The sequence below is a fragment of the Neopsephotus bourkii genome, unplaced genomic scaffold (genome assembly GCF_033783945.1).
Source record: "Neopsephotus bourkii isolate Nb327-2 ecotype Australia unplaced genomic scaffold, CSIRO-AGI_Nbou_v1 NB_595, whole genome shotgun sequence".
Classification (NCBI taxonomy): Eukaryota; Metazoa; Chordata; class Aves; order Psittaciformes; family Psittacidae; genus Neopsephotus; species Neopsephotus bourkii.
In genome coordinates this window covers 1,896,027-1,908,870 of record NW_026901096.1, presented here as the reverse complement: position 1 = coordinate 1,908,870, position 12,844 = coordinate 1,896,027, and the positions used below count along the sequence as shown (strand labels likewise).

Sequence of the window (12,844 nt, the reverse complement as noted above, 5' to 3'; positions counted from 1 at the left end):
CAAGGCTAGGAAATAGATTTTCCACATGCAACTGATTCTAATCAGCTGGTGGTTCATGGGAAAAAGGAGCATGAGATTAAAAATTTGTTCAATTGATTTATGAGTTTTAAAATTACAGATTAGCTTTCTGTCCTAGAGACATGCTGGGTATCCAATCTGCCCGTATTAATGTGTGCCTCCTTCAGGAATGTATCCACAGCAGGAAAACACTTTTGGCACTGCAGACCTGCTCCTGCTTAATTCTCTCTGGTTCTTCAATTCTGCATCACTCACTGGTTATCTAAAGAGCATGAATTCAGCTATAGCTATGATGGAGACAGCTTTGCCTCTTCTCCACCTTACATAAATGCCCTACTTCACCACAGTCTCACACAAACCCTCAGCAATCCAGAGTGAAGAAACTGTTGAATGAAGAACTGTCCGTCAGGCAGGTAGGTGTTCCTGGGCAAAGACAAGCAGACAAATTTACAACCCAGTCCAGTCAAGTTATGTTTACCATTCACAGATATGCAGATTCTTGGGCCAACTCCTAATGCTCTCATTCACGAATACTACCTGCACCTTCCAGTTTTCCAGGATTCTTCTGCATAATGACTAAGTACCTTCTACTTGTATTTCTATCTCTAATTAGCCTGATTCTAGCAAGATTATATATATATAAAATTTATATATGTTGCACATAAAAATACATCAAACTCACAGGCAAACCCTGCAGTGCTTTGGAAACCCAATGCAGTAGGGTTTATCTTCACACTACATAAGGTATGAAAAATACATCAAATCTGTCTTCCAGTTTCCACATTTGCTGCCTATAATATGCAAATCATAGTCACAGCCCTACATTTCCAGGCATCTCATAGGTGATGCATATTTAAACACTGTTTAAAGTGTATCCCAAATTCTTTTATGTGAAATAAATGGTGTGCTAAAGACAGTTTGCATGTGCCTTCTCTCGAACAGTACCACGTATATTGCTTTAACTATACAGGCTCCAACCCAAATACATGATCAGTATTATCATAATGAAGTACTCCGTAAGTGCATGAAAAGCAAAACACTGACCTAAGCCAGTGTCAGTAAGAAGAATCTCAAAACAGAAGTACACTCCTAAACTGAAAGTTGACCATTTTAAACTTAGTTCACTGCTACCATGCAGATCAACTGTGTCTTTTTGTACTGCTCTTGACAGCCAAGAGAATCACTGCTGAAATAAGGATGCTTTACACCATAAATGCACCTCTAATTCTTGATCAAACATAACGGGATTTAGGCCTACCCTGAGAAAGAACAAACTCCTCCCAATTCCTGTTCTTCTAGTGCCAATTCTCTCCACCTCATCCTCAGTTCTCCCTGTATCAACCAGAATGGTGTCAAGTTTCCACCATTAATCTTTCCACACTCAATATAGCCACGCATATGAAGTGAACACACCTGCATTCCATGCAGATGATTTTTAAGAGATAACACAATGCTCCAGGGGAAAGATGTTGCACCAGTACAAATTTTAACTTGTCACTGTGCATGGATTTTAAAAGGCTTGAATGTTATCAAAAGACAAGATTCCAAGAAGAGGGACATACCCTGGAGCACTCACAACTGCATTGCATTTTCTCAGTGGCTAGAGAGAAGTAATTATGGTACTTGATACACAGTATGGGTGAGACTGACACAGGAATACTGGATAGTCCTGTCTTAAACGGAAAGCATGAGAAGCTTATGGTCACTGCAGGAGTTTGACAGTTAGAGGTAAAAAATAGGTAATGAGACTCATCATTTAGTTGAATGCAAGGACAGAGAGGTGTTGGTTACAATTTATGTTTTAAAGATGAAAATACCACGTGCAAAAGGCATTTTTAACTTGAAGGAAACCATATCATTAAAAACAGATGGAAGGAACTAAAGCAGGTAAAATTAAATAAGGGAGAAGAGGAAAAAAAATTAACCACGTGACTTATTATTCTCTAACACACCAAAAAAAAGGCATCTGGCTATTAGAAACTAAGGTTTTTACTGAAGTAATTGCAAAAATTTCATGCCAAATACTGTCCAGGAGACCTGACCACATAACAGCCTCTCTGGTTTATAAAGCAAAACACTTAACAAACTCCAAATCTCTTAAAAAGACTTACAGCAATGCAGAGATTCACTGATTATTGCTAGATCCAAAGTTCACAGTTTCTTGGATTTGGCAAAAAATACAATTTATAAAGCCTTTTAAACAGCAATAAACAAAACTCCTTTAGGAGCAAAGGTAAAAAATCATTTATTTTCTTAACTAATGAACTACTTATGTAAATGATGTGTTTGCAAGGTAAAAGTCAGGAAGAGATGCCGTACCCTGGTTAGCAACAAGTATGATTTGGGGAATCAAAAGAAGACACAGAAAAGATCCACCATTTCCTTAATATAGTTTCTAGCTTCTCAAGTTATTAAACTTTTTGAAGGACAGGCTACTGCTGCGGCCTTAATATGTTTATTATGTCAACATACACCACTTGGTCTACGATGAAACACGGCTGGCTTATCAAAATGTATTAAACCTGGTCCTAAGGATTCTGAGCAAAGGCAGTATTTATGCAGTTTAACTTAACAAAACTATGTTTTCAAGATTCCCCTTTGTACATCGGTGTGTCAAGACAGGCTTCCTTATAGAGTGCCTTAGAAGAATCTGAATCAGGCCTTCCCAATTGCCCTCTTGACAACTATTTGTACCTCTTCCTGGCTACTAAGGCAACCCAAGAAAATAAAGCCAAAGTCAGTTTTTGAAAAACACAATTGTGTGTCATCCTTTTAGAACCATAAAAGAAAAATGTTGTGCCCTTGTAAAGTTTTTAAACAAAGCAACTTACCCTTGATCACACACAAGGATTTCAGAAAACAAAACCCCACAGCTCTCAAGTTAAATAAAAACCAGGCAGCCTTGTTGTAAACATAAAATTCTTATATAGAAAACATCCAGGGTTACAAAATAAGCAGTTGCTGATGATTTCTGCACAAATACAGTTCACACTGGAGTTTATAACAAACCATACCTGTAGTGTGCTCTGTCAATGCTTTTACCTTTATAAACTTTCCAATAATTAACACAGGGTTTCACAAGTTCTGGCTTTTATGTTCGTCAATGAAACAAAATACAAATACATTTGTACAGTGTCTCAGTTTGAAAAAGTCCCCATTTCAAATAAAAACCTAAGTTTCTTAAAAAGATAGCATAAATCAATGAAACGGTCGTCCTCTTCCTCGTTTGCTCTTGAGATGACTAGCAGGGCGCCTAAGGGCTTTCCTCTCTTGACGATGTCGTTTCTCAGCTTCCTGCTGTTTCCTTTGCTGCTCTGACTGAAATATTAAAACAAAAATAGACTCAGGTTCTTATAAACCTACGTATCATCTCATTGTTCAAGTATCTAGATATCAAGTCAGAATTCCATTAGGGAAACTTGGATATGTTACTGTAAGTGGTTCCATGTTATCTTGTCTTAAAACTTAATTCCAGGTGTCCCTAGGCATTATCATTCCAAGTAACTCAGAGCAAATATTTAAGACAAAGCAGCAAAAAACAGTGAACAAAATAATGCATTTCAGATGAAAACCAGTGTTTAACAGTAGACTGTAAAAATTACAGTCCAGATTTTAACATTTAGTGCCCTTAAGAAAGTAAAACACAATTTGAGCTATTCAGAATTTATAGTTTGATGTCTTTAAGAAAGCAGAGCACAATTTGAAGCTATTTGGTACCCCCTTTGGTTAACTAGCATTCCCACATTTAATATTTGCACAAATGGATTTTAAAAAGACAAACCAGTTACTTAAATTTGCTGAAACCTACAAGTTTTCTAAAAAGCATTCTTAGAATGATATACTGTATGCAATTCTAGAATGACCTGCCACGTGAAAATAACTGTAAATCTCTGCTCCTGTGGCACGTGTTCTACTAATGTTTTTCCTCTTCATCAAAAACACACTGAAAGGGTTTCATTTACACACCACATAGATGAAGTGGCTCTTACAGCCATAAACTATTTTCTTTGGAAGACTAAGGCTTGTCTTCAAACTAAGCATAAACTGGAACTAGCAGACTTGACTAGCCAAGCTCAGGCAGCAATTAGAGCAATTTCATTAGCAGCATAGGATAACGCAGTGTGACAGAAGAATTACTGAATATGTAGCTACATCCCCACTGCACCTAATTTCTATCAGCAGCAGTACTCATGCACCAGCCCATCTCTCCCTGAATCTCCCACTAAAGCACCATTTAAACTTGAGCTAGATATATGCATGCAGAGGCAGCATTTTGGCTGAGGCAAGATATGAACCAGTTTATCATCTGAAGCAATAAACCCATAATGGTATCTTGGTAATAAAAGCTAGTGATCTCTAGACTTTAGAGAATTCATTGACTCCTGTTTCACTGCAAGATTTTAAATGTGTAACTAGTTTCTCCCTCCAGACTTCACCTAAAACAGTCTTGGGAAATCTTAATTTAAATGTTGACTCCTACCGCTAGTGTACTGAAATGAAATGATCGTGATTTTATATGAAGCTTTGTGGTTTGTTTTTGTGTATTTTGTTGGGGTTTTTTAATGTTCTCTATACCTCCTTAGTAGTGTAAGTGCTTAAGTATAACAAAACAGCAGGGTTTCTAAAATATATATTTGCTATGATAAAGCAAGCTGAAAATGCAAAAACAGGATACCACACCATACTAAAACCCCCTGAGAACTAAACTGGGAAATACCAATGACATTTTCATTGTTGAGTCTGTCAGTGGTTGGTGGGCACTCAGGAGGCTGGTAACATGCTGCAGCTGCCGCAGCCAAGTTCAGTCCCAATTCCACTGACTTGCAAGGTTGAGTGATACCAACCCTATCAAAGCACAATTCTCTCCCCTATTAAATCTTCCTACCTACTCCTAAACACACCTGTGCTTCAAGGAAATGGCACCACAAAGTGGAAGTTGATGATGACAGTAACACTAAAAACCCTTTTTTGGCTTGCCAACTTCATCTCTTCATGCTCTGAAAAGGAGTGTGAGATCAGAGCATACTGCATAGCATTATCTCTTCCTAGCTCTCCCTGCTTCATTCCCTGAGACTTAAGAATATATACACAGAGTCTGTTTATTTGAGAGAAGACTTGTCTTATTTTGCTATTCTGTTGATAGGAGAAAAGATCTCCACTGTAGACGCATTATTTTTCTTTTAATTAGACTTTAAAAAGTGTTTTAGTGCAAATGAGCGCAATGTACATATTTCAATAAAGCAACATCAGTTAAAAGAAAAAATCCATATACATTAGCAGCAAAATAATTTAAGACTTCAAAGCTTGATGGTATCAGGTAAAAATGGCATTCTGGAGCACCACTGTATCTGTCTTCTCCCACCTTACTCCCAGATCTTCACAAACTGTTAGTAAGAAGGTGACAGCTCATTGTTCATCACCAACTGCAAGAAACTTTGTGGCATTGTGCTTTCTAAGTTAAAGCTATTATAAAAAAGGCTGTGTTTTCGAAGCTTGCAATGCCCATTTAATTAGCTGCAAGACACTAACATCTCAGTTACAGCAGTTAGTAAAATCCCCTGAACTGTTATCCTACACAACACTGCAGAGGAATTCCACAGTCAACATGTTTTAAATTCCAGCAATAAAGGAATCAAAAGAATATGAAAAACGATGTCTGCAAACATAAAATAATCAAATAATCCATAAAACATAAAATAGTCTGTAAACATAAAATAATAGAAGTAGTCCAAAACATCCGGGTTATTTAATTAATTTTTTTTTGCAGGCATACCCAACGAAAAACCAAATAACTACTTTTAGCCATTCTTTGACAGCAGTTTTACTGATGAGAATAATATTTGACCACTGATAAGGAGAAACATACTACAGCATAGAGGTTTACCTGAAGAAAACCAGTTTTAACTCAAGTATATTTTATCAGCTTAACATCAATTAATATGAGTCTTCTGGTTTTATATTGTGTCCCTTACTCAGTTCTAAGGCAATTTTCTACCAAAAAATCCTTAAGTGTTCTACATGCAATTAACTCTGCCCACACTATAAATTAATTGCCTGTTTGTGATTTACAAAATTCCTTAAGGTGGGAAATCAAAACCATTTAGGAAAAGCAGACAGGCAGCAGTCAACTACACACTTCCAATGGAATTTGGCAAGTAGAACAGGACCAGAGCTCGTTCTTGTGATCTGTTACACAAGTTCAATGACAAAGGTAGTTAGGAACTTTTTTATCATGCTGAGGCCTAGCAACATTATCAACCGAGAGAAAGCCTGTTATCCACAGCATTTGGACCTGCAATCAAGATCTGATCAGTCCTGGCACAGAAGTCAGGTAAGGTCACAAGATGGTATGTCTGCATATAAACTATTAAAAGATGGGAGCCATTATTTTCCACCGGAACATAAGATTTTTATGAGTGCTGCCTCAGTTATAAGGATATAAACACACAGAGTACTACCGGAGGCTTTCATTCTCTTGGCAAGTAGCAGAAGAGTTGGCAGCTTATAAAGAAACAAAGAGGGACATTTGTTTGACGGTTTTAAAGTTCCTGTTCTTTCATGCAAAAACTAAAGTTACTTGTGTATTATCTTAAAAAAATTACATATATAGCTTACCTTCTTTAATTTGAATGTTGCCTGTTTGCTGCCTACTGTGGTATCAGACACATTCAGTGTGCCAAGTTTTTCTTCAAGCTTTAAACGATCTCCAAGAGTTTTCCTGCAGAGAGTAATTAACATTAGTCCCTATTCTTGCCATCTTTTTATTATAATAAAAACTGACAATGCAGTCAAAACTAATCTCAATTTCTCTGAAATGCCAGAACTCTAAAAAATAAACATTCAGTAAACAGAAAACAGACAAGTTCTAATCATTCCCTCCAGATACTGCTTTCAGTAGAAACACTTCCAAAATTTATGTAAAACTCATTGTTTTTTTTCTGCTAAAAAAGCAACAGAACTCTAGTTGAGAAAGAAACCACACCCTTCCATTGCTATAATTTCCTATGAAATGTCAGAAAAAGTCAGGAATATTCAGCTGCAGTGTAAGATCTGCATGCACACCCCCTCGAAAAAAAGGCTAGATACATACAATTTTATTGAAATCTTATTATTTCTGAATTGGAAACACTTTTGAGGGAAGAAAATAATATCGAGTACATCATCACCAAATAAATCAGTTCAGTGATGGAGACAAACGAGTCCAAACATAAATGACTGCTTGGACACTGTGCTTGCAATAGCCTAATGCAAACAGTTTTCTAAATAAAAGAACACTGCTAACAAGTGAATGTGATAAGACAGACCCTGACCCCAGAGATTAGATCCACATAAACATATGCCTTCAAGTGCACTGTGCTTGTCCATTAGTTTCTGTAAGCAACCTGGTACAGAACCTCTCCCTTGGGCATTGAAGTGTGGCATTTCTACAGAGGAGGAGGTAGTAGCTGTTGCAGCCTGAACAGATACCGCCTTCATCTGTCCTCCACTGGAGGATGTCCTACAAAGACAAGACACATGGACGTGCCACAGCTGCTCTAGGTTGCAAGCTGATATTTAGTATTACCATTGCGAGTTCAGTTACATTGGGCTGCAAACTGGAACAGCTGAAGAGTGGAAATGCACCTTGCTCCCGCACAGCCTCCAGCACAGGGTGAGGCAGGCCGGCAGGGATGGTGCTGGCTTCAGCCAGCATCCCAGAAGGCCCCTGTGAGTCCTGACATGGCTTGTCCTCCCTTCTATAATGTGGGTGCTTATGAGTACGTAGTGCCACCTGAGAATATGACATGGTCTGTAGGATCAGGCAAACTCACTCTGCAATATGCTTAGAAAACATTCGCTTAACTGTAAATGAAATTAGTTTCTGCAATTTGAGATGTTACTATTGATGCTCTATTACATCTCTCTGGAAAGGGCTAAGCCACATTTTTTGTACAAGTTTTAAAGTGGAAAATAAGTCAACATGAAAATACAGACAATTAGCAGCCATCAAAGTTGATGACATTTACTATCGATGAAGGGCTCATGATCTGTGGCCTATGCACAAAGCCTCTGAAGTCCACTGAATTTTGGTTAATGAACCATTTTATGTAACAAAGACTTTTCAGATTAACAATAAAAAATTAATGTCAAGAATTACTTTATTTCTCATGACTAGGTACTTTGATTGTATTTTTTTTTCCATAGTACATTTTTCATTCAGTACATGTAAAAACTTGTTTCCTCTGTGTGAATCAGGAAGACAAGCTAAGCCTTAGAGCTAACTATGGCAGAAGATCAGTCACTGACATTGTGGTGGGATTTCTACATTCAAGTGAAGTCCTATTTTCCTCCCCTTTGAAAGTGAACTGGAGAAATATGGCTACTACCCAGCAATTATTCAGCATGACTGCCTAGATAATGCTTCAGTCAGGAGAAAAACTAAAATGAGCTGATATTAGCAAACACTGTGGGGTTCCTATTTTACTGGACAAATGCAGGTATGGCTGTATTTATCTGAAAATGTGTAGACCTTAAATGATAGTGAACTGCACACACTGATACACAAACACAACAGCTGGGTCAGTTGTTTGTTTAAATCATTCTCAACAAACTGATTCAAGGGATGCAGTAATACTGTTATTAAAAGCAACTTCCCCTGCCCTGCAGTAAAAAACAAACAACAAAGTTGCCCAGGCACTTCTTTTTTTTCCCCCTCATTATAAAGAGAGCAGCTTTTCAAGACTTTTCTTGCTGTTTTACTTTACCAATACCTATGAATGTCAACTATGCTTTTGTTGGCTTTCTTGCCCACCTCTGAAGACATACACAGTGACTGTCATACTTTATAAAGCATGACTACTGTAGCTTTTCATTTTGACATGCTCTAGCTTCAATAACAAACCTTTTAATGGGACATCAAGAAAATCAAAAGAGCTCTCAGCACGCTGACAAACGCCTTTTCCTTTTCTGGATTCCTTTTAAGTCACTTTGCAAAGAACTTACGCAGTAAGTCAATAAAGCAAAGTTCTGTTCTGCAGGGTTTTATGTGCAAGCATTGGAGTGCAAAAAGGGAAAATGAAATGTAGATGGATTTGAGACAAGGAAGTTTTTACAGCCATGAGTAAATTTTGCAGCTTTCCTGCGCAAAGAAATGCGTAGACTGTTGGCCTATGAAGAAATTTATAGTACGCACCAGTGCTTTAGAAGTTGGGCTTAGAGCCATGCTGAGTCAGGAACATGTCGAAAGAAACACCCAGTTTTATATAAGTCATAAACTGTTTCCTCAGGTAGAACATTATACGATTAGAGAAAAAAAGAACACCTAGCCATTAAATGCATAGTGAAGGTATTAAGGTACTTAATTATATTGGTCACAGACCATCATTCCGTAACTTGGATAAATCAAATCAAAGACAAACATGCCAGCCTCACCAGATTGTACATGCCACTACAGTCTGTCCAATTTTCAGTATGTTACTTGAATTAATTATTCTTATGCTGACTATTTATCAGTGAATAAGGCCAGCTGAAAACATACTTCAGTATTTTCTTCATAAAATTCTAATACGTGAAAATGTTTTTTAATCAAACAAGTTAGCTTACCATGCAAACTAAGTCATTGTGAATACAGAATAACACATAAGAAACAGATACCAGCTGTTAATTTGTATACTTTGTCTAAGAATTTGACAGATATCAAACTCCATACTGGAGTGTCTGGATGAACATAAACGGCATCAGTGACTAGAGAGCTAACTACTTAAGAAAGAAACAAAAAACAACAATGAAAAGACAATTCAATGACAGCAACTCAGAAAATCAGAAAGGATGTGATGATGTCATATCCATTTTTTGGTCATCCTATTCCACCCTCAATTTTCTCTCCTTTCTCAATTTTTCCTTTTTTTTGCATTTTACATTACACTCCATCTGTACATTTACCACAGAGAGGGTATGTAACCTGAGCCTCCTGATTATGATTCTACGATTCCAGACATGAGGAAGATATTTTTTACAATGATGGTGGTAAAATGCTGGCACAGGTTGCCCAGAGGTGGTGGATGCTCCATCCCTGGAGACATTCAAGGCCAGGCTGGATGTTCTGAGCAACCTGATCTAGTTGAAGATGTCCCTGCCCACGGCAGGGGGCTGGGACTAGATGACCTTTAGAGGTCCCTTCCAACCCAAACTATTCTATGATTCTATCACACCTTGCAAAATATTCTGCGAAGAATTAGCATCAAATCTTATGACACATTCTCCTAAAAGCAGTCTTCTAGAAGTCTTCCCATGGTTTATATCATTGATATTCCTCCTTACACTGGAGAGGTATGTGGCATTTGCTTCCATTTTTCACAAGCTGAAGCAATGATTTTTCTCCCTCAGTACACCAGATGAAAGAATTTACTTTGTCCTGTGTTACACTGTACTACTTTTTTTCCAAATGTTTCTCTACCTTACATTTGTCTTGGCTCATTTACTTAACTTTCAGTATCCCTGTTCACATTTAAGCCTTCCATGTTTTGAACAAAATGAAATCCTAGTATTTCAAATTGAGTATCCTTGAGAATTTTCTTTTCAGGTCAGCAGCTGAATATGTGTAAAAAATTCAGCATGTAAGTAGGCTGCAGCCATACTGCCTTTTAGTGAAGTATTTCAATGGCAATGAGAATACAGTGTCATTTGACCAGTATCCTGTTCCTTTCAAGTCACTTGCTAATGTGACTATAAATCTAAGTACCATGTAAAAAACATCCTTAACCCACAATACTCTGACAGTGTCTCCAGTGTAGATTTTCTCCTGACAAAGAAGAAAACCTGACAAAAGTAAAAATTTGCTTCATTTTCTGGAAAAGAAAAATAATCACACGGAAGTTGATGGAGAAATCTAAGAATGTTAAAGTTCAGAGTGAATGGATATATTCAATATGAAGAACAAAGAAAAACCTCTGTGTTAAAACACTTGCTGATAAAAAACAGCTAAGGAAAAGGGGGGAATTAGATCTGCAGATCTGATATAAACCCCAATTTATAAAAACTACTACTTCTATTTAAAGAGGTCTTATAGGTACAGCATGGAAAACAGACTACTAGATTACTGTAGAAACACTGTCTCAGTAATCCTTAAAGATCGTTTTACATTAAAATTCCAATTAAAATCTTGCACATTTAAGGGACAGGCTGAATTTTTATCAAATATTTCTTCATGTAACTCCAGAAAACTTCCATCACAAAACAACTAGGTTGTAGAGTCAGTCATTAGTGACATGAAGAAACAGCCCCATTATATATATATTATTTACTTCCTTTGACTGTATAATTTCATTGTAAGCAAAAATGTAATGGCTATTACAAGATCCACCTAGCCCAGCACTTGTTTCCAACATTAGTTCTGCTCTGTATCCAGAACTCTGCAAGATCTTTGAAGCTATTGTGTTTCAAATTTTCAGTATTAGTGTCTACACTTCAAATAATAAAAGGCTATTAAACCTCATCTTCCAAAGGACTACAAAAAATATCAGTGAAATTTTCAGCCATTAAGCACTTCAAAGTGCTTTAGTTTGATATACTCAAAGCCAAGTCCTTTAGTATGACGTACTGTATACAGTACCCAGTTACTTTAGTTGAACATCAATTCAAGGAACCCCAAATTAAAAAACAAAACAACAAAACCAAATCCGATTTTTTTGTATCGCAAAAAGGAAACCAGAAATAGTAAGGCCTGACAATATAAGGCCAGCATCGTTTTTTGGAAGTTTCTGGATGTCATAAAAATACTCAGATAAAATATTTTAATTTTTTTACCACCTTTATCTTACCCTCAAAAATAGTGACTAATGATGCAGTATTCTACATCTTTTTGGAGGGTCAGATGAGAAACATCCACACTGTCAACCTCATTCTGACATGGTGAAGAAATATAACCAAGTCTCACAGTGTTATTTGTGAGAGCAGCAGTTTACCAACACTGAGTAATGGATCCCCAAATCCGGCTCAGAATATTAATCTCTTACTCATCTGTGTCTCTGCCATATTTCAAACATTGTGTTTGTTTAACTACAAAACAAAGCTTTCAACAACTGTGATGCTTTAAGTTATACCCTTGAGTGGCCAGATGTGGCATTACCAGCTAGCGCTTCCAAGCCAAAATGCCACTGGCCTGCGCTGCAGAGAAATACTTGAGTAACTTCCACCCCCAGCTATTAAAATAGGAACATTAGTCTTACTTCATTAATTTTTGTTTTTTGGCAGAGTCTTTGAAGCTTCTGAATTCCTCTCCTTCTTTAATCTCAAAAAACTGAGGTTTCAGTAATGTTTGCTGATCCTCCTTGAGCCTTTCCTGCCGCTTTACTTTTTCCTCTTGGCGTAGAAGCTTGCGCTGTTTCCTGACCTCTTCAACCCAGCCTTTTTCATCATCTGAACTCTCAGAACTTTCTGCATCACTTGCTTTTCCTTCTGGTTCTTCCTCCTCTTCCTGCAGACAAAAATAGTATAAAATAACAAATCATCAACTAATTTTCTTTTCAAACCATTCCTGCAATTAGAGTACGTGACAGCTTTTACATAGATACAGCTGAAGAGAACTAACATTTGAAGTAAAGAACAGCAAACTAAGTAGAAGGTAGATTATAAATTTGTTTCTAAATACATATTTCACATTTTTCAGACCTACATTCATGTAGACACAATACTGTTCACATCTAAAAACTTGGATAACATTACAAATTACATTTAATTACCACAGCTGTTAAGATATTCTTGCATTGTCTTTGTCTTCTTTCTAAGGTGAAAGATCTGAATACTTGAAACAAAGGGAAAAAACATCATACTATGGCTGTTTTTTTCT

At 37.0% G+C, this 12,844-nt stretch overlaps 1 protein-coding gene across 1 annotated transcript in view; it reads right to left on the bottom strand.

Moving 5' to 3' along the window:
• Positions 1-2,899: 2,899 nt before the first annotated feature.
• NOL10 (nucleolar protein 10) overlaps positions 2,900-12,844 on the bottom strand; it is a 52,215-nt gene continuing 42,270 nt past the window's right edge. The window contains exons 19-21 of the mRNA XM_061351727.1: positions 12,225-12,472; positions 6,634-6,736; positions 2,900-3,336 (exon numbers count right to left, since the gene is read on the bottom strand). Coding sequence (XP_061207711.1) covers positions 3,217-3,336; positions 6,634-6,736; positions 12,225-12,472 — 471 coding nt within the window. The 3' untranslated portion in view covers positions 2,900-3,216. The remainder of the gene's footprint in view (positions 3,337-6,633; positions 6,737-12,224; positions 12,473-12,844) is intronic.